General features: G+C 50.9%; 1 protein-coding gene across 2 annotated transcripts; it reads left to right on the top strand.

Annotated features, from left to right (window-relative positions):
* The first annotated feature begins 1605 nt into the window (after positions 1–1605).
* On the top strand, positions 1606–18874 carry MAT1A (methionine adenosyltransferase 1A). 2 transcript variants are annotated; one of them, NM_001243187.1, is given in 9 exon segments: positions 1689–1923; positions 5481–5558; positions 6281–6403; positions 8788–8900; positions 9245–9388; positions 14209–14427; positions 15582–15764; positions 16094–16227; positions 16858–18871. In NM_001243187.1, coding segments are annotated over 9 exon segments (1191 nt in total). In that variant the 5' UTR covers positions 1689–1829; the 3' UTR covers positions 16961–18871.
* The last annotated feature ends 3101 nt before the right edge of the window (positions 18875–21975 follow it).

Below are 21975 nucleotides of genomic sequence, written 5' to 3'. Positions count from 1 at the left end.
CTTGCTTGCTCTAGGAAGCTTGATGAGTACTTGATGCTTCATCTTGCTCTTAAAGCACATTTAGAACATAATGGCTATAGTTGTAACTGCTAGGGTAAGTTAGGTCTGTAGTTCACATTAAACATTAGCTCACATTACCTCCAGGTTTGAAACCAGTGTACCCAGAAGAAATTTACAAAGGGACAGTGATGTTGAAATATTTACGTGCAAACAGGAGGGATTCCTGTGTGTTGACAGGGACAAGGCTATGTTGTCTAAAGTCCCTATTTGTTTCTTCATTTTTCCACCCCTTCCCAGTGGCCTTGTTGTCTTTGAACTTTCTGCAGTCTTGTACATGATCATTGGAGCTCATTCTTTTTTACATGCCTCTGATTAAATATGTATGTGTAAAAATCTGTTACTTTATCCTAGAAGAAGTCACTTTAATATGATTTTAATTCCCTGGATGGATAGTGCTGCTACTGTTGACCAGCTGGAAAATTCAAGATTTGGAACACTGGAAAAAATTTTTTTAAATACTCATAAGTACAGAGAGGATCTGGTTGCCAGAACTGTTGGTTGGGGCAGTTGCATCCTACCTTTTGCTTCCCACAGTCCACTGTTTGATACATGAGGTTTCAGTTGATTGCTTTTTATTGCATTCTAGTGGAACCAGTTTCTCCACCCATTCTCATTCTTCGTGATCTCAATTCCCTATTGTTCCCTGGGCCTGAGGATGCAGCTAGATCTGAGAGTGGGAGAGAGTGAAGTGAAAGATGCTGTCAGTTAGTGCAGGAATTGGTTCAGGATGTAATCCTATTTCTTTTCTTGGTCAAAGGAAAAATAATGCAGGAGTCATGTGAGCAGGCTGTTTATCAAGTATATAGGACCTAATATATAGGTGTCTACTGTATCATATGGAAGCATTGGGAACCTGGACGCTGATAATTTCTCCATAATGAATCTGCCTCTCAAGAATCCTTTCCCAAAAATCATTGTTCTTTGTAACCCATTCAGATACTTTTTTAACATCTTGCTTGTTAATGTGACTGCCAGCGTCTTAGAGAAGTTGACAGTTTACGTGATTTCTATTAGCAGAAAAATGTGGGCTCAAAAGCTTTTCCTCTAAATGAATCTGTTGTGTAACATCCAAGCTGACTCAGAATACAGGTGCATGCTCTTGCTCTGGGAAGGTAGAAGGAGAAGAGCCCAATCCAGACAAGGTGTGGGGGAGGAGGCAGGGCACCCAAGAGCAAAGGCCACCCTGTGTTGTAATCTTAGCCTAAACCATATCTCTGGGAAGGAGTTTCTTACTTCCTGTGTGTATCCCTGAGCAACCACAGACCCCCACCCTCCAACGTGGGCTGTTAACCTTGGAGCACCGTGGAGATTAGCTGCAGAACTAAAGCAGAGTCCCCGAGGAGCTTCAGTTCTGCAGGATCTATCCAGCCTTCTTTGCCATGCGTTGACCACATGCTTCGGGCTTGGAAGATCAGAGCTAAGGGCTGAAATTCCTCAAGGTAAGAAGACCCCCCTTGCCAGGAAATGGACTCCTCCGATTTTCTCACATGATTATTCAGGCACTTTCACTTTTCCATATATAGGAGTCACTCAGGAGCAAGCTCTGACCAGTTGGAGGGAGTGACACATCCGTCTCCAGTCCCTCCCTTCTCACCCATCTTCACCTGGCTCTCACGTGCTCACGGGCACTTAGGCAGAAGTGAGCCCTGTGGTTCTGCCCAAGACGAGCCTATTGGCTTTAAAGGAGAGAAAACAAAACGAAAAAAAATCAGGCAGAGTTCCAGCCTTAAAACCTACCTAGAAGAAGCTGAGTGGAGAAGTGTGAAGAGATGAATGGACCCGTGGATGGCTTGTGCGACCATTCTCTAAGCGAAGAAGGAGCCTTCATGTTCACATCAGAATCTGTGGGAGAGGGGCACCCGGGTAAGTGGGTTGTCCTGGATGGATTGTGACCTGTATGGGGTGGCGTTCACTGTTATTAAAGGTCTGAAAAAATTCGGGGTTAGTTACTATTAGGGATCTGGGGAGGAGCAGTATGAAATATTTTTTTATTCTATTAATTTGCAGTTTTGTAAAATAGTCACCTGTAATGCAAATAAGGGATTGTAAGTTAAAGAAGCCGCAGGTCCACATTGTTGCCCACCACCAGTATCTCCACATAGTGGGGTTGCAACAGAGAATGTGCAGTTGGTTGATAAATAAGTCATACACATAAAACGTCTCATCAGATATAAACATTATATATTGAGATTTTTTTTGAGTAAGGCTTTAATCTATTATCAATGAGCAGCTTAAGTCAATAGAGAATCTTCCCACAGATAAGACCATGGGTCACCAAGTTTTGCACATAAATCTTGTGCCTAGTTTAAAAATGAATGGCAGTGCCTTCTACTAGGTGCTGAGACAGATCTTTAGGTCCTTGAAGAAAATCCCAGATTTTTTTTTTTTTTTTGCTCTCTGTAAGGTCAGTGGACTGTGATGTGGGGGAATGAGAGAGGCTTCTGTGCAGCTGTGAAGACCACGATCAGAGCCTCAAGTTTCTAGGACAGTGGTTCTCAGACTTCAGGGTACATCAGCATTGCCCAGCAGGCTTGTTAGAATACAGTGCTGGGCCCCACCTCCAGAGTTTCTCAGTAGGTTTTGGGTGCAGCTCCAGAATTTGTGTTCTTAGTAAGTTCCCAGGAGATGCTGATGCTGCTGGTGTGGGAGCCACACACGGGGAACCATGAGTCGAGGAGAACCCTGGGCCAGACACACTGATTTATGCATTTAAGCACTTCTTCAAAATTCATTGGAGTATTTGAAGTTTCTGGTAACTCATCATCACCGAGTTTAACTTTTTGTCATCTTCCTCATCCTTGTTCTTTGCCAGAGAACTTTTAACTCTCACAGTTTGCAACTCAGCTTTAGATAACTCAGTGTACTGCTCCTCCCATGTGCTTTAGCTGCTGGTTCTCACCTGGGGGCAGTTTTGCCCCTTTTCCCCCAAGGGCATTTTGTAATGCCTGGAAACATTTTTGCTGGGTGGGGGGGGGGGGGATCCTGGCATTTAGTGGACAGAGGTCTGGCATGTTTCTAAACACCCCGAATGTGCAAGACTGTCCCCCACAACAACGAATTTTCTAGCCCCAAATGCCAATATTACGCTGACGAAACCTTGGCTTAAACTGAGTTTTATATGTGACTTGGCATGACTTTATGAAGTTTCTAGGTTTACTGTCCTCGTAATCTCAGATCCATTGCTCCGTATGACACATTCCAGTCAGCTCCATGGCTTATGAAGGCCTCATGCAGGTTAGGAAACGGCCATATATAGGACTTGGTCCACCTGGAGGACGTGGGTTCTTTGTCACACAGTGGCCAGTGGTCCCATTGTATACAGAGCAATGTGCTCAGTGGACAGAGAATGAAAATTCCAGTCAACTGATTGGCTATTCTGTCTACCTAATGTCAGCCCTTCAATCTGATTTCCTTTCACTTGCCACTATAAATTAACCATCCATGTAAGACAGTTTCCTTGGTGACTTTCTGTTTGTCATTTCAGTGCTAAATTCCTCTCCATCAGAAAGATAAAATAAATGCTTCTTTTTCAACTTCCAAGAAAACCAGCTATTGGCCACTTTAAGGCTACTAAGTGATATTGATAGAAATTTCAAAAGCCTCAAGCTACTGTTCAGAAAGGACCTCCTAAGGTGTTACCTTAGTCTGTGGAGCTAATTTAATATCCTTGCTCAACTTACGGTTTTATCCCTAATATCCCTTACCCCTTTCCCTGTGCATTGGGAACTTGTGACCCATTTCCTTTCAACAAGTAGAGTCATCTGTAGTCAGCATGTGAGTAGCTCCTAGGAGCCCTGATGGCTGGGTCTAAAGTGGATGTTTGGGCAGCAGGAGGCCTTCCCTGGTAGTGAGGCCTGGACTCAAACAAACCTAGATTTATAACAGATCTTCCACCAGCAGGAAGACAGAAAAACTCAAATATATTTTAGTAGTAGTTTCTGAAGGAAAGATTAGAGAATTCATCTTCAGATTAACTAGCTTTTTTATTATAGGACTTGCAGTTTCAAGAGCAGAAGTACTTGATTCTGGATGTGGATTTTTTTTTTTTTTTTTTTTTTTGTCTTTTTAGGGTTACACCTGTGGCATATGGCGGTTCCCAGGCTAGAGGTCTAATTGGAACTGTAGCCTCCAGCCTACACCACAGCCACAGCAATGCCAGATCCGAGCAGCATCTGCGACCTACACCATAGCTCACAGCAACACCAGATCCTTAACCCACTGAGCGAGGCCAGGGATCGAACCTGCAACCTCGCGGTTCTTAGTTGGATTCATTTCCACTGCGCCACAATGGGAACTCCTGGACATGGATTCTTAATTAAGAAACTTAGGGAAAATAAAAGGGACACAAGGAAACTTTTGGAGGCGATGGATGTGTATTAAACCTTGACTGTGGTGATTGGTAACACAAGTATGTACATATGACCAAACTCACACCAAATTGTATATGTTAATTACATGCACATTTTTGTGTACATATACCTCAATAAAGCTGGGGGAAAACTTATTAATATACTAGGAGTAGACTCTTTGGGTATTTTGAACACTGAATGAGATGTAATATGTGTAAATAGATGTCACTTTTATTTCTGAGTTTGTGTACATTGGCAGCTACAGTGTCTACATGCTCCACCATGGGGAGTCTTTTTTTTTATTTTTTATTATATTGATCTACAATGTTCTGTCAATTTCTGCTGTGCAGCAAATATATACTTGTCTTCAAGGCAAATAGTAGAAGAATAAGATCAAATGTCATCTTGTGTCAGACTCTTGTCACTCCCACTTTGATTGGGGAGGTCAAACCCAGCTCTTGGAGCATCTGGCCTTCAGGAGGCTGAGTGATGGGGAGGATCTGAGAGCTGCATGTGGAAGTGTTCTGCAAAGCAGCCATGGCAGTGATGTACAGAGGGTCTCTTAGTTAGCATTCTTGCAGGTGGAGTCACAGAACTGGGTGTGGTGTTTTGTACACAGCTCACTGTAGCTTGTGGAACCTGTAGTACAATGCATCTGTCTCTCCCATCCTATTTTACCTCTTGGCACCTAATTTTACTGACTTCGTTAGTTAGTAATTTAAATTCTGTTTCTAGGACTTTTCTTGACATCAGAATTAAAAGGAATATGACGAGGAACAAGATACTTTTTAGTTAGAAGAATACATGTGTGTGTGTGTGTTTGAATTTCTCTATGCTCTTATAACTGGTTTTGGAATCTATTTCTTTTTTTAGGGAATGCCATGACTTTATATAATATACATAAAGTGGGAAGAAATAAAAGTTTCCAAAAAAGTTATAATTTCTTCTATTTGAAAAGTGTCCTTTTAAGTAGATTGATATGTAAACTGACAAAATATCTAATTATTTTAACATTTCAGTTTGTTAGGCTTAATATTCCTGTGACTCTTACACATGTTCATTCTTGCCCAGACAAGATCTGTGACCAGATCAGCGATGCAGTGCTGGACGCCCATCTCAAGCAGGACCCCAATGCCAAGGTGGCCTGTGGTAAGAAATACCCGATCCCTCCTGCTGGAGGCCTAAATGGGCTGAGCTTTGAAACCTATGCCTGTGTTGAAGCCCTTGGCACAGCAGAAAGGTCTAACCCCCTCACTTTACTGAGGGGATCTTGGCTGCAGCTGAACTGGTGCCTTGGCCAGGGTCACGGGGTAGGGGTCTCGGCATGGAGACCAGAGCTCTGCTCTTCTGGCTGTCCACTACAGACCTACCCTTCCCTCTCCAGGGCCATACCTACTGACACTGTAGAGACCCATGCCCCTCTAATGGAAGACTTCACCCTGACATCTTTGTAAATAGCCTACCTTGATTCTTTGCTCAGGACCCTACCCCCTAAAGCCTGCAGTGAAGGTTTAGCAATAAGGGAGCAGGAGAGGCCTCCCTACACGTTGGCTGCATTCTTTACAGTACCTGCATACAGCCATTGCCTCATTTTAATCCACACAGCAGTCTTATGATTATCTCCAGCTACCAGCTGAGGCTAAATAAGTAGTTGAAGATTGCACAAGCAGTAAGTATGGGCTATAAAAACTCAAGTGTGACCATTTCTTTCCAAAGCGTAGTTCTCCAGGCAGCATGAGGAGGTGGTCAGCAGTTGTGCCAGGACTTACTCTCTGTATTAGCATCATGGTTTTCTGTCTCTTTCTCAGCACTGTGAGAGGTCCAGGTACGGAGCAGGTGGCCACTAACCTGTCTCCTTCCCTCCCTCACAGAGACGGTGTGTAAGACGGGCATGGTGCTGCTGTGCGGTGAGATCACGTCCATGGCCATGGTGGACTACCAGCGGGTGGTCAGAGACACCATCAAGCACATTGGCTATGACGATTCTGCCAAGGGTGAGGGCAGGGCCCCCAAGGCTGAATCCCACCTGAGGCTTGTGGTCTTCTGGAAGAGCAGAGACCGCCAGGGGGAAAAACACTCCTAGGCCCACCAGTCAGGATCCAGGGCTCACAGTATGAGCCTTGGCAGCAGGGTAGACCAGCCCCATCCATCCATTGCTGACTCTGGTCTTATTTAAGGTCCTGGCTTCTTGAAGCTTTGGAAGAGAGAGAAGCTCCGAGTAAAAGGAGCTGCCTTCTGCCCAGTACCTGTTTTCTGCCGGTCACTGGGGCTTGTCTCTGTGTGTCTGTCTTCTTACCTAATTGTTGAAGGAACTCTGCTCTGCTTCTTAGGCAGATGAGGCACTTCAGGCTTAGAGATGGAGATAACTTGTATAAGGTGACACAGTCGTAAGTGGCTGCCTGGGTTGGGACTCCTGCACTTACTACTATGCTATGCCACTTCCTAGCATAGACAAAGAAGAAGCTAACTCGATGCAGAATTGGTGCTGAAAGCACGAGGAAGAGATAGGCTGGCCCGGGTGCTCCAGAGGCAGGCAGTGTGGGAGCCTACAACCCAGAGAAGGGGCCTGGGCCCCAGAAGGGGTTGAGGAGGCGCCCTGTGATTGGGTGGGGGTAGGAGCCAGAGAGAACCAAGGCCCTTGAAGCAGACTCCCACATCTAGGACCAGGCTGGCAGAAGGTCAGGCTGAGAGGGCCAGATGCTAGGGCCGGTGTACACTGACATTCCACTGACAAACAAACATTGGTTGTTTGGGGTGATAGGTGGCATCTTTGTGGGGCAGGGGGTGGGGGGCGATGCTCACATCTTTATAAGTGACAGAGTCCCTCTCCATGTGAGGATGGGGCATGCAGAAGCTCCCAGCAGCTCACCCAAAGGACTGCCCTGAGCATCTGAAAGTTTTGAGGGCGTGTCAAGAATCTGGGGAGAGAACCAGTGAGTACAGGGTGGTTCTCCCAGCCAGCACTCGGGGGCATCCACAGAGAAAACACGGTGTCCTAGAGCAGCAGCCTCCTGACACGTTACCGTGCAGAGCCCTCGCCCTGCTCTACCAGGAAGGGCTGACTTGTTTATGTACATTTAGACCTTATTCCCGAGCAATCTTTGTCCTGCGTTAGGCAGCAGGAAAATGTCTCTGGAAGCGTAACGTCCCTGGAAGGGGAGAACCGGAAGCAAGCCCAGCCCTGCTGAGGACTGCGTTTCATGGGCTGAGCTTGTCAGGGTGCCTGCACCGGATGGACCAGGCATTAAGTGATGCAGTATGAGGTGCCCAGCGACAAGTCGTGGCAGGGGGTGAGGAGCTGGGGCAGGGGGTGTCCAAGGACGTTTACTGAGAGCTAGCTGGATTTGTGGACAGGAGGATGGAGGTCAGAGGAGGAGCTTTCTGGCAGAGAGACCTAGTGAAAGTGGAAAAGGAAGATTACTTCATGTGGCAGTAGGTCCCCACTTGAAGCATGTACCGAAACGATAGATTGAATCTAGGTTTTGTTGTGGTTTTGTTTGTTTTAGTAAGTCCATTCTGGCCACGTGGGTAGGAGCACAGACTGGAAAGAGGGTGACAGTCAACTTGTCACTGAGACTTGACCTTCAGGTGTGGCCTCTGCACTTTAGCTCCTTCTTCACATCCATCCCATAGCTGAGCCCAGCAAGGCCATGAGGACGGAAGGCGGAAGAACCTGCTGTCCACACAGAGGCTCCCTGGCAGGGCTCCTTGGCCTGCACTGCTGCTACCAAGACATCCATGCCCCAGTTCCCTGCCCATTGTGCCCCACCTGGGGGGGGAACCAGCCTTCACCTCTGTGTCCAAGCTTTGAGGTGGGCTGAGGGGGCCTTGGCCTCCAGAGGTGTGGTTTTCCATTTTGTTCCAGGCCCTGTGCACATCTCGGGGTCAGGGGACCCTGGCTCTGGGAGTGTCTCTGGATGGCTCACATGTACCGCTTTGTTCGGTATATTTGATACTTGGATTCTGCACGCAGCTGGGCTTCTGCACAGTTGGGAGGGTGCTCACTCAGTACAGAGATTTTCAACCTGGGTCCCAGCAAGTGCCTCTGGGAGAGGCTTCGGGGGCAGGGCTAGAGCAGCTATAGCTATTACCTGGTTTTCATACAACAGTTCTGTGTAGGTCATATATTATTAATGGAAGTATAGTTTAATACACTATGGAGGATTTTTTTGTGACTAAAGAGTTCCCTGAGATAGGATGGGTGGGATACTAGTCTTCCCCATCCAGGGCCTCAGCTCTGGGCCCAGACTGATGGCAGTTAGTTAGAGACCACCCACCTGGACCTGTCAGGTGCCCAGCCATCCCCCAGGAGCTTGCAGCCTCCCTCTGCCTGAGGACTCCCCACTCAGGCCTGCTGTCCTTCTGCTTTGACTTCAAGGCTTTGACTTCAAGACCTGCAATGTGCTGGTGGCTCTGGAGCAGCAGTCCCCAGATATCGCCCAGTGTGTCCATCTGGACAGAAATGAAGAAGATGTTGGTGCCGGCGATCAGGTCACTAGATGCTTAGTGTGGGCATTGTGTCAGGATGGCAGTGCAGTGTCCTCTGTGTCAAGGGGCTAGCAGGGGACGTTCATGCATAATGACAGATGATTTGCTCTGTAGGTTAGACCCCACCCACCATGCCTGGGGTGGTGACGCACCCCTTCTTCAGGGCATCAAGTTGGGGGGCGGTGGTCAGCTTGTCTCCCCTCCTAGAGAACTGGGGTCGGGGACCATGTCTTCCCTTCCGTGGGTGCCCAGTGCAGATGCTGTGTGCACTCGAGGATGGAAGATCAGCAGAGCTTTAGGTTTGAGGAGAGGTACCCCCTGAGGTCTGATGCAGGTGTTCACTGCAGGGCCTGATGTTCGGCTATGCCACGGATGAGACGGAGGAATGCATGCCCCTCACCATCATCCTGGCGCACAGACTCAATGCCCGCATGGCGGCCCTGCGGCGTTCGGGGCTGCTGCCCTGGCTGAGGCCCGACTCCAAGACGCAGGTGAGCCCCCCACCCCCCAGGGGCTCCAGACACACGCCTTCAGCACCCCCTTTCCTCTTGATGCTGTTTGTTGTTAAGATCCAAACGTTCAGTTTGGGCACTCAAAGAATTGTTGATTTTCAAAAGAGCCACTTACGGGAGAAATCTTCAGCTCCAGATGTTTTTTTCCCTGATCCCCAACATTTTTATTATAATGAAACATTTCAAAAATACAGAAAAAAGAACAGTCAATAATTTTTTTTTTTTTTCCTTCTTAGCATAGATTGACTCTGGTAATCTGATCCCTCAGTTCCTGCCACAAATCTCCTTTGTAACTTGTTTCGGACTTTGGGTCACTGCCTTTCAAGCCTCCACATTTTAAACAAAGCTTGAACACCTTGTGAACAAGTACTGTTTGTAGTTTGCTGTGGCCTTTTAACTTCATTTCTTATAAAAAGGTTTTACCTTTACTGATTCTGACTCTCCGTCCTTAGTGGCCCTGACCTCCACTCCTGGCAATGATGAAATCCGCACTAAAGTCTGTATTTGCAGGCCGATGGTGATGCAAGGATTAGCACACACAGAGGCCCCCTGCCACCTTCACCTTCCACATCCTGTTTGATCCTGCTGGCCCTGATGGCCCCTTTCCTCAGGTCTTGCTGGGTCCCTTGCTCCTCTGCCATACTCCCGCAGGGTCTTGGCACTTCCTCTTCCACACTCTCTTTCTTTCTACCCACACTTGTGGATGCAGTTTTCACCTGCTCCCAAATCTTCCACCTGCAGCTCTGTGTGACCCACCTACCAACACAGGGGCCCCGGGAGCTCTGCTCAGCTGCAGAGAGTGGGATGGAGCCCCCGCTTTCCCCAGGCCTCTCTATCTCCACTCTGCCTGCACTCCCGGGTTCCCTCTAGAGCATCGAGCATCCCTTTTTTTCTTTTTCTTTTCTTTTTTTTCTTTTGTCCTTCTTTAGGGCCACATCCTCGGCATATGGATGTTCCCAGGCTAGGGGTCTAACCGGAGTTACAGCTGCCAGCCTACACCACAACCACAGCAACACCAAATCTGAGCCACGTCTGCAACCTACACCATAGCTCACGGCAATGCCGGATCCTTAACCCTCTAAACAAGGCCAAGCATCGAACCCACAACCTCATGGTTCCTAGTTGGATTCGTTTCTGCTGCGCCACGACAGGAACTCCTAAAGCATCGCTTCTGCTCCAGCCCATCTCTCAGGCCAGGACCAAGACCAGTACTGTGTCTTCCCAAAGGTTCTCCCTGCCCGGAAACGTCAGTTAATTCCCTTTAGGCTTACTTTTAATTTCCTAATATCTGCTCAGAATCTTCTACACCCTTCTGCTTCCTGCTGGGGGGTGGGGGAGGCCCCACTCATTATTCTGGCATTTAAAGCCCTTTATATTCTTCCAGCTTTGCCCACCTCTGTCCCCACCCCCAGTCTTCGCTCATCATCCTTTCACTCATGTTCCCCTTTGTTTCTCCGTGCTTTGCACCTGCGCTCCCTCCCTTTGCCTTCCTTGGAGTCTCTCTCTGGTCCTCAACTGTCCATCGGTGGCCGGCATCGTTCCCAGCTCCTCATGCTCTTCCCTGACCACCCTCAGACAGGGCCTCCCCTGCCCTGCCTTTGGAATTTGGCACCCACAGTTTTACAGCTCAGCACGGTGCATGCGACTCTGCCCCATAACTCCAGCTGCACAGAGGGCATCCTCCTCACCCCAAGTGTGAGGCTGCACAGGCCAGAGGTGGCCTACTGGCTGTATCTGGGGCAAGGGAGTGCCTCTGTGGCCCAAAGAAACCTTTCCTTGGAACTCGCGATGTTATCCACACGATTCCCAAGGTGGGAAGTGGGAGCAGGAGCCTCCCTCAGCTGTTCTTTGAGATTATGAGCAGGTAGATTGTGATGGTACCAAATTTAAGGACCCTGACCCCCCCCCCCCCCCCGCCACCTCCTGCTCCTTCCCGACCCTGTCCTTTCTGGTCCCAGAGCTGTGCCATCATGGGAAGCAAGGTGGAGATTCACAGAAAAGGAAATTCTAGAACAGGGATGAGAGGAAGTAAATGGAATGAATCAGCTTTCCTTCTCCCCTGCTGAGGGTGAGGACTGGAGGGTCTGCATATCAGGCTGGCTGAAATAGGAAAGGCCGCCTCTATGTGCTTCTTTGTAGAAGAGTTCCAAGCCCAGAGCGTGGGGGATGGGCGCCTCCAGGCTTTCCCTTCCTGCCGGGAAATGCTGAATTCTCTTACAAATGCTGCTCTGGATACCGAAGTCAGCCTTACTCTCCTGCCATAGGCAGGCCCTGAGCCTCGCGCCACGAGGCTAGGGGTATAACCAGAGTTACAGCTGCCAGCCTACACCACAGCCACAGCAACACCAAATCTGAGCCACGTATGCAGAGCCATGCCAGGCAGGGTGTCTGAGCCTTCTCTATACCCACTGGTAAAGGATTTTCACCACCTAACTGGAGTGTTGACTGTGAGAACAGGATGAGTCTTTCCACCTGAGCAAATTCTTGCTGCTGATATTGAGAACCGAGTGGCAGTGTGGATGGCTATTTTTGTACCTGGTCAGAGTTGTGTTTTCCATGGTGTACTTTTCCCCACATCTTGCTGACATGGTGAGATAAGAGCGATGCTCAGGGCCCACTGCTTTGCCTTGGCTCTGCTTGGAGCCTCTGAGATGGGCCTCACCACTCCTCCTTCTCCTGGCCAGATGTGGCAGATCTGGTCTAGAGCCAATCACCAAGCCTCCCCTCCGGACCCCCTAACCCCTCACCTGCAGCTCCCTCTCCCAGGGCCCTGTGTGCAGCCTGGTATTAAAGGGCTGCTCTGGGTGCACAGACAGTGTGCATCTGCCCATCTCACTGGGATCAGGCATCATGCGGTAAGCACTTTCTTTTCCTTCTTCTGGACCAAGCAGGACATGGAGCAGGAGTTGGATACCAGTCCTGTGTTTGATGAGTATCTGAGGGGCCTTTGGGCAGGCAGAGACATTGCCCCAGGCATAGCCCCAGGGAGGCACTTTTTGCTGCCCTGTCATCGAGGCCCTTGGCATAGGGAACAGTTCTGTACTTGCTGACCAATGTCCCTTCAGGGCTATCTGGCATAGCTGTGCTTCCGTAGGCCCCATGCCCCTCAAAGTCCCTTGGGCACTGCTCTTGTGCATCCACACTGCCTTGGGTGCTGCCTTAGGCCAGCAGCTGCAGCTCCGATTCAACCCCTAGTGATGGGGCCTGTGGCTGCAGCATTGAGGGTCCTGGCTGACAGCCTTCTGCTGCTATCAAGCCACGCAGCTCCAGGTCAGAGTCCAGCTTTGCTGGCTGTATGATCTTGAGCAAAGTATTCATATTCTGGAAGCTCAGCTTTCTTGTTTTTAAAGCCACTTCTCACAACTTTTGGCATGGCTTGTAGCCTGCTTAGTTGACGTCTTCTTTTTCCAATTTCTTTGCTGTTGTCATCCTCTCCTTCCCTCTCACTCTGTAAGCTGTTATCCTTTGTTGCCAAGCAGATCAGGCTGTGATGCTGGGCTCTTGTGCACCCCGAAGGGTCTGTAGGGGACAGAATGCAGAAGCATTTGGTCTGCGCCACTTGGGAGTGACATAAGCTTTTGCAGCAGGGAAAACAAAGTTTGGCTCTTGGCCTTTTCAGTAAGTAGCCTGTGATTTCAGACAAGTTTCACTTCTCATAGCCTAGCTTTTCCCATTTGTAAAGTGGAGACAATAATGCCTATCTTGGAGTTCCCTTGTGGTGCAGTGGGTTAAGGAGCCAGGATTGTCACTTCAGTGGCCCCAGGCGCTGCCGTGCCTTGGGTTCAATTCCTGGCTTAGGAACTTCCATGTGCTGAGTATGAGCCCCCCAAAATAAATAATGCCTGCCTTGATAGGGTGACTTAAATATTCTTCAGTAATGCATAGCATGGGCACAGAAATGACCCATGCTGGTGGGAGTGAAACCCAGGTCTGTCCCTGTGGCCTGCCCTGCAAGGTGCTACAGAAAGGCTTCTGCCTCTGTGTGCTCTCTGCTTTTCCTTGCTTTTGCCCAAATACCCAGAGGCTGGCAACCCAGAGCTTGCTGCTCCCCCTCACTCATTCAACTTGTCCTCCAGGAGGCAAAGCCTCTGGCCCCATACGCTTGCAGAAACCCTCCACTGAGGAGCCTGTGGACTGCTGTGTTCCTTGGCAGGAGCAGGGATTTCTGGGCTGTGGGCCATGGAAGGTCAAGACAGGGCTTTGGCCCAAGGGACTTTTGCTGGCACGTAGAACCTTCTAAAACAGGAGTGGAGACTAGTGGGTCACAAAGAGGAAACTCTTTGACACCTGAGTCTCCAGGTGGCACTGACTGGGATTATGTGTAGGAATAGCTGATGCCTCACAGCAGTCATCTCATAGCACTGGGGAATCAAATATAAGAATGTGTGAGATCGACTTTCTGGGAATCCCATATGGCTCTGCGGTAATATACCTGACCAGTATCCATGAGGACACAGGTTCTATCCCTGGCCACACCCAATGGGTTGGGGATCCAGCTTTGCCGTGATCTGTGGTATAGGTCACAGGTGTGGCTTGGATCCCAGGTCGCTGTGGCTATGGCGTAGGCCAGCAGTTGCAGCTCCGATTTGACCCCTAGCCTGGGAACTTCCATATGCCACGGGTGTGGCCCTAAAAAGCAAAAAGCAAAACAAGACAATTTTTACCAAAGGCTCTTTGAGAACAAGTGGCCCCTCTGGCTCTTGGGAGCCCTGCCTGCTCCTGGGCACCTGTGCCTGGCAGTGGTGTGTCCTCAGCCTAGGGCAGGGCTTCAAGACTCCTCCTACCCTTCCGACCACCAGGTGACAGTGCAGTACACACAGGACAACGGCGCCGTCATCCCCGTGCGCATCCACACCATCGTCATCTCCGTGCAGCACAACGAAGACATCACTCTGGAAGACATGCGCAAGGCCCTGAAGGAGCAGGTGATCAAGGCCGTGGTTCCGGCCCAGTACCTGGATGAGGACACCATCTACCACCTGCAGCCCAGTGGGCGCTTTGTCATCGGAGGCCCGCAGGTGTGTCCTTGTCTCTGAATGAGGCCCCAATTCGTCCTTGCCCCTGGGTTGCTTATCTCCCCAGCACAAGGGCCACAGGAGGTGACTTAGCCAGGTCTGGCCCAGGATGAAACGTCACGTCAGCTCACTCTGTGCAGCCTGCCATGTATCCCTCAGTGCGGGAGGAATCAGGGGCGTGTCCCCAGGAGGCTCCCACGTGGTGCTGCCTGGCCCGCCCACTCCAGACGTCTCACACGTGTCCAAGCTGCCACCTCACCCTGCCGAGGGGCTAACTCACCATCGTGGGCACTGACCTTGTCCAGGGGTGCTTATCCGGTCCTTGCCTCTTGTGACCTGCAGCTCCTGTGGGCACTAAGGAGGGGCTGCTTTTTAGCTGGGGACATGGGCTGCCCCTTCCTCCTGTGCTGTAGGACTGAGCAAGCGGAGAGGCTCTGGGTCCTCCGAGATGCTGCTGACCACTGCTGGGGGACCTCCGCTGTGGACGTGTTGCCACAAAGGAGAGCCCCCATAATGGGCCCTGTGACCAAATGCAGTACAGAAACCCAGGGTGAAAGGATGGGCACGCTCACTGTGCTTTCCTGCAGGACTTCTCAGGGCCTAGGCAGGCCGCTGCAAACTGCGGATCTCTAAGCGGGGATGGGGAGGGCATGGTGTACAGACTTTCCCCTCATCTTTTAGCATAGATCCCCCTCCCCACCTCCACCTTTAAAACATCTTGGTTGACTGGTATCACACAGAGCAGATACTTCAGGAGACAGGCAACTCAATGTCTGTTGGGCGTCACCAGCCGGGGCTGCAGCCCAGGGTGTCTTTGTCACAGCACAGTTTCCTCCTGTACTTGGATTTCTCCACTATGATTGACTCCTGAAAACAAAGGCATTAGGAGCAGGCTGTGACCCCAGCTAGTCCATCTTCTGCACTTTCTGTGCAGGCTCTGACAGGTGACTGGACTTCCATGACTAGTCAGTGGCTAAACTGGGATTAGAGGCCAGGGTTTCGGGCTGACTCCCAGCCAAGGGTCTTTGGAAAATGCCCTCCATCCCCATCCCAGCAGCTCAGGGACCCTTTCCAAGTTACGGTCTAGTGGCCATCGCGGTGCTTCGGCCACCCGCTCCTGCCATGTCCTTCCTCTATGTCTCCCTTTCCCTCTGCAGGGGGATGCGGGCGTCACTGGCCGCAAGATCATCGTGGACACCTACGGCGGCTGGGGGGCACACGGTGGGGGCGCCTTCTCCGGGAAGGACTACACCAAGGTGGACCGCTCGGCAGCGTATGCTGCCCGCTGGGTGGCCAAGTCCCTGGTGAAAGCGGGGCTCTGCCGGAGAGTGCTCGTGCAGGTGGGTCAGATCCCACCCCACTCAGGCCCTCAGCTTTGCCCTGAGTAAGGACACGCCAGCCTAGGGGAAGGCCCCACACTTTGCCAGAGATTGTAACTCTGTGTGTGTCGTGTTGGGCACTGTGGCCAGTCCCTGCAAACCTGGGGGAGGAAAATTAAAAGTCGGGGAGTGGGCATGTACCAAAACTGCCCAGGAGGATGACAGGGGTTTCTAGGCAGATGGGGGGCTGGAGCATGTTGGGCAGGTGTGCCGTGGCTTCAGCGGCCCCAACCTGAGGACATCAGGGTCTCTGTGAGGGGCCAGCCCCTGACCCTGCACCCTTCTGGAAGGTGTCCTATGCCATTGGCGTGGCCGAGCCACTGTCCATTTCCATCTTCACCTACGGAACCTCCCAGAAGTCAGAGAGGGAACTGCTGGATGTGGTCAACAAGAACTTCGACCTGCGGCCTGGCGTCATCGTCAGGTAAAAGGGCCACCCTTGTGGTTGGGCAGGGCCCTCTTTCCGTGCTCAGCTCAATAGAAAGGGAAGCAGAAAGAAGGATGCTCAGCCTCCCAGAAGCAGGAGTGGCTACAAGCTCTTGGCCCAGGACAGTACAAACCCCAGATGCAGGTGTTCAGGTTGAAGGAATCTGTGTCAGGTCCCAGCTGCCTAGCAGACACTGGCTTCAGTGGGGCCATCTTTGGGCAGGTGGAGGATCTTAGGAAGATGTCTGGGAATTGAGTTGGCAGGTCTGGCCCCAGCTGCTCTCTTTTCTGATGCTGCCCCTGCTGTCCAGAACTTGGTGCTGTTGATGTTGGTCTGGGCCAGGTCAGTGGCATGGAGAGTAGGCCAGAGTTCAAATCCTGGTTCCTGGGTGTCATCTGCGTGATGGGGCTGTCCCTGGACCTCTGAGCCTGTTTCCCAAGTGCCAGCAGCAGTGGCTTCATAAAACGTGGTGGGACGGGAGACAGGAAATATGTGGGGAATTGCTCTCCAGTGATTTAACACTCCCCACACAGACTGTCATGGTCTGTTAATGACTCCTGTGCTCCAAATTCAGAGGAAGAAACTCTGCTCCTTTTCCATTAAAAATGACCCTTTCTGACCATGCAGAGATTTGGATTTGAAGAAGCCCATCTACCAGAAGACAGCGTGCTACGGCCATTTCGGAAGAAGCGAGTTCCCATGGGAAGTTCCCAAAAAGCTTGTGTTTTAGGACTGCTGGGAGCCAGGCCTGGCTGCACCCTGGAGACATCTGGGTAGAACGGAGCCGGGTTCCTCTTCTCTAGGACCCCAGCTCAGAGCTCCCAGACCCCAGGGAGGGCCTCCCCCACCCACTGTCCCTTCCCAGGCAAAGCCAGGCCCCCCTGGCTTAGCAGGAGGTGGGGGCCTCCTGGTGCTGGGGCTCAGATCTCCACGAGCAGAGAGTCGCCGTGTTCCCCTGCCTCTCCCTAGACCAAGGCGATGTGAACCACCCCTGTTGAGAGTAAGTCCCCCCCACCCTGCCCCCAGCAGCCTGAACCCTGACCAGCTCCTCCTCCGGGGCAAGTGCACACGGGGGACGGGTAATGCATCTCACAGATCCTGGGGCTCCATGTGGGCCTGGGTGTGCTGGGCCTTCCCTTCACATCTGCAGCCATGTGGTCAGGGTCCTGAGCCTGGGCCTTCACAGAGGGCCTGCCGGGCCGGGCTTACGGCAGGGATGAGAGCGCCTACAGTGCATGAGGGACGGAGCTAGTGACTTACCTCATTTCTTCTTCACTGCAACACGATGGGGCAACACTTGTGTTATCTGCCTTTACAGATGGGGAAGCTGAGGCCCAGACCACCCAGGTAACCTTCACAAGGTCATATGGCCACGTATGGGTTCAGGGCCTAGATGAATCTCGGGATCCTGTGTGCTACATCCCCCACCCCCATCCGCCTCCCAATCTCACACCAGAAACAGGTCTGAGCAACAACAGAGCAGATGGAGATGAGGCTGTGACCTCTGTCCTGAAGACCTAAGGTTGCTTGATGAGCCCTGGGCAGAGGCAGGATAGAACCAAAGGGGTGTTTTGTTGCCCTCATTGATTTTGGAAGACAGTTCAGGGTGTGCTGGCTGTCCTGGCCCATGGGGCTGGCCTAGAGTTTGAAATTCAGAGGCCACCATGTGATCCTAGCCCCTGACCACTCAGGGACATGTGGGCTGGGCCTGTGGACCTCTGGGGTAAGGGTCCAAGTCCAGTCCTGTCCCATCAGGCTTCCTAGAGCAGGAGCCGCAGCTTGTCCCTTAAATAAGGGATGGAACTCCGTGTCCTTCAAGTCTTTGTCTCTCTCTCTGGCCCTTTTGTAAGCCCTGCAGTCTGAGTGCAGTTGGAGTAAGTGGGTGAGCCCCTCCAGAAAGGCCAGTCCTAAGGTTCAGAGAGCGACTGTTAAATGGTGACTCGAGGGGCAGGCCTGACTCCTAGTGGTGGGACCATTCAGCCAAGATGTCATGAGGAAGCTTCTGCCTTTGCCAGGCAGCTCCTGGAAACAGACCTATCCCTGAGGCCAGGGCAGTCCTCAGCACACCCGTGTCTTGGAAGCTGCACCTTCTCTCTCCTCTCCATCTGTGGTTGGCACCACCTGCCCTCCCTTCCACCTCCTCAGCCTGGACAGCTGCACCTCTGCCTTTTCCCCAGCTCCCCAGTGACAGGTTCAGGTGGAGAGCACTGGAGTCTGGGCTTCTTTCTGGGACACGTGGTGCTGGATCTGCTGGCACAGGCGGCCTGGGAAGCCCGTCTGGGCAGCAGAGAGCCTGCAACTGGGCTTTAGGCCCAAAGCACAGAGACCCTTGGCTTTCTCTTCCCATCAGGGGAAAGGCAGTGGTACAGGGAAGAAAAAGAAGCCCACATTTCCTTATAAACCTAGAGATGGTGTGTGATACCAAACCTCTGGTCTCTCACAGGGCTCCCTGTCACCCAGGTTTGCAGGTGGCTGAGTTCCTCTAACCTGGGCCATATTTGAAATGAAAATTCAGAATTTTATACTTTTCCCCACCACCTAGAGAAACAAGGTTTTTTGGGTCAACACTGTTTATATGAAACTAGGGTCTTTATTTGTTAATAGTTCCTGCTAAGCCAGTGAATAAAAACTCAAGGAGCAACTACGCTATGCTGAGTTTTTGTCTGCGACCCCCCAGAAACCTCCCTCCGAGTGGCATCACCTGACCTGCACCCTCTATGAAGTGGGTGTCCTGCCCTCAAGGTCTCCTCAGCCCAGGGCCCTCTGTTCCTGTCTGTGCAGCTCGGCCAGCATGGGTTGTCTCACGCCACGTTCTGTGTTGTCATGACGCTACCGTATTCATTGCTCATAGCACTGCACCAGTGGGCACTCCTAAGAAAGCCCCGTTACCTGTGGGGAACCTGAGGCCCAAGGGGGGTGACCAAGCATGACCGAGGACAACCCCCAGCCTTCAGGTGCACCCCTGTTCCTCACCTGGTTCCTTCTGCTGCCCCGTTCTGTATGTTATCTACAGTAAGCCTGGCACGAGTTGGGAGCCCAGGCGGTATTTGTCAAACGATTAAGTGAAGTCAAGTGAATGAAGGAAGGGTCGGCAGAGAGATGAGCTGAGCCTTTAAGGGAGCGCATGTTTCCTTCCACAAGTTTTGTGGCGGGAATAAACAGATGATCGTTCTGATGAGAGATTATCTCCACAGGAAGGTATTTCAGCGTTGGTGGTGGATGGAGGAGTGAGGGAATGAGAGGGGACTCTGGGAAAAACAGCAGCCCCGCAGTGCTTGGCTGGGGTGAAAGGTGTGGAGTGAGAATTTTAGAAGAAATTTTTGCCTGGAACTCATTCCCCAGAAAGATGTGAGCCCAGGCACAGTGTAACAAGCACTGACACACTAGCCAAGACATGGAAACAACCTAAGTGTCCACCAATGGGTGAATAATAGCTCAAGAAGGTGTGTCAGTATATACAATGGAACATCATTCATGAACACGAAGGAAATCCTGTCATTTGCAGCAACCTGGGTGAACCTTCAGGACACCAGTCTAAGTGAGAGAAGTTGGAGAAAGACAAACTCTGTATGTGGAATCTGCAAAAGCCAGACTCATAGAAGAGAGTAGAAGGGTGATTACCAGGGGCTGGGCAGGGTGGGAAGGTGGGTGGATGGGGGAATGGGGTTAAAAGGTACACACTTCTGGTTGAAAGACAAGTTCTGGGGATCTAACAGATAGCGTGGTGGTTATAGTGCATAGCACTGTATTATGTGCTTGAAAATTGCTGAGAGTAGGTCTTAAATGCTCCTGCCACAGAGAAGAAATGGTAACCATGTGATGTGACAGAGGTGTGAGCTAATGCTTTGGTGGTAGTCATTCTGCAGTATATTAAGTGGATCAAATCAGCTCTTTGAATTCTTAAACGTATGCAGTGTTGGATGTCACTTATATCTCAGTAAAGCTGTGGGGGGAGAAGCAGTGAGATGGACACCCAGTTCCCAGCTCTGAGGTCTCCTGCCTTCTTACCAGGACGTCCTCATGAAAGGCGTTTTAGAGAAATACGAGGAGCTGTGTTCTGAGTTCAGTTCGTATCAGCTCTAGATGCAGAAAAATGTGGGTAGGAAAGGAATTCAGTGGGAAAGGAAACAACCAGAGCAAACAGGAGAGTTTACAACCTCAGGAATCTGTTCAAAGGTGGCATGGGATGTCCCCTACAATATGTGAGGCCACAAGAGACCCATTTGATGTGACTGTCCCAGGACAGTGTGAAACTCAAAAGGCATAAGGGAAATAATGTGCTTGATTTGATTTCATTAAATTATTGTGCATTACAAGAAAAAAAGAGGTAAAAAATAAGTAACAAATTGAATATATTTGCAGTGCCAATTTTTTTTTTTTTTTTTTTTTTTTTTTGCGGGGGGCCGCAGCCACAGCATGGGGCCAGGGATTGACCTGAGCCATGCATCACTGGATCCTTAACCCGCTGAGCCACCAGGGAACTCCTGCCATGACAAACTTAATGAACTACAAAGCAATAAGAAAGCAGCCAAAACCCCAGTGGTAAATGGACAAAGTATAAGGACAGGAATAAACAGATGTTAATTAAGAAATGGAAGAAACCCCAAGAAATGAAAGTTGCTCAGCTAAACATGTTTCAAGAAATAAACACTTTTAAAAATGTACTATTTGGGCAACCAGATGGCTGAGGGAAGAAATGTTCTTAAAATCCAGGGCTGGCAAAGATGTAAGGAAACGGGCATTTCCAATAGAATTGCTGGGACTTGTGACAAATATTCTGGAGGGAATGTTGGTTCTTTTTTCTAGAAATTTCAATGTCATGTTTGTTTGGTTTGACTCTTGGGTCAGAGGTCCCATCAAGATAGGGAGGGAATGCTTTGCTCCCAGACCTGTGGGTCAAAGGGTCACGCCCTGTTCTGAGGAGGGCAAGAGGGCAAGGTTGGTGTGTGCTGACCCAATCAGGGGAGGGGGGGACTCTCCAGAAGCCCACATCTGTTCTTAGCCACTAAGAGCAGGGCTTCCCTTTGTTGCCAAGGTTAAGGGGGCTACTTCTGGGGTGTTTTGTGGAGCCCCCACATGATGGTCCTGGGACACATGGGCTGGGAGGGGCGCTGTTCTCCATAAGCCAAGGCTGTAACTGCTGAGTTAATGGTGGCAGCCTAAGAGGACTAGTCACATCCCCAAGCTATGGGGCGGGGGGGAAACTAAGGCTCAGGCAGGTGAGGCCACTTCTGAGGACCGCCCCCCCCCCCGCCACTCAGTAAAGAGCAGACTCTGTCCTGGGGCAGGGTGGGAACCATGGGCAGGGGTTGGCACATGGTTGTCACTTCACTGGGGGACACGACTGGGGCAAGCTCCCACAGCACTGGGCCTCGTCCTGCAGCTCTGGAGGAGGATGAGGGCAGGTGGAAGGGTGTGATGATCCAGGGTCAGTCCTATACTTTGGTTCTGAGCTCTGCATGTCCTCCAGCAGGAGGGGTAACCCTGGGTCCCTAGGGGAGAAGTAGGGGACCCCCCTTCGCCTCGGTCCCAGACATGCGCCTCACCTCCAGGGCCCCTGACCACAGCCACGGTGCCCACCTCCCTCTTCCTGACAGGTGGTTGGACGGGCTGAGGTGGAGGCTTCTTGATATTTGTAGGTGGCTTAAGGCTGGATCGCTTGTTCTAGTCTCATCTCGTCTTTGGGCTGAGGGATCCCCTAAGACAGTCTCAGGGGGCGTGCCCTAGCCAGGCTGACTCCACCCC

This window comes from Sus scrofa, chromosome 14 (assembly GCF_054392235.1).
Source record: "Sus scrofa isolate SSC_HxYL_T2T_F1_AM1 chromosome 14, Sscrofa_HxYL_maternal_Yorkshire_Landrace_v2.0, whole genome shotgun sequence".
Taxonomy (NCBI): domain Eukaryota; kingdom Metazoa; phylum Chordata; class Mammalia; order Artiodactyla; family Suidae; genus Sus; species Sus scrofa.
Note: the sequence above shows the minus strand (reverse complement) of the source record. Positions and strands in the feature narration are given on the sequence as shown.

What these genes read in the sequence shown, in the direction of transcription:
- MAT1A (XM_084992950.1), top strand. Translation starts at nt 1,830, where the DNA reads ATGAATGGACCCGTGGATGGCTTGTGCGACCATTCTCTAAGCGAAGAA. An exon ending in CAATGCCAAGGTGGCCTGTG is followed by an intron (nt 5,559 to 8,787) that starts GTAAGAAATACC and finishes TTTGACTTCAAG; the next exon opens with GCTTTGACTTCAAGACCTGC. An exon ending in GCCGGAGAGTGCTCGTGCAG is followed by an intron (nt 15,765 to 16,093) that starts GTGGGTCAGATC and finishes CCCTTCTGGAAG; the next exon opens with GTGTCCTATGCCATTGGCGT.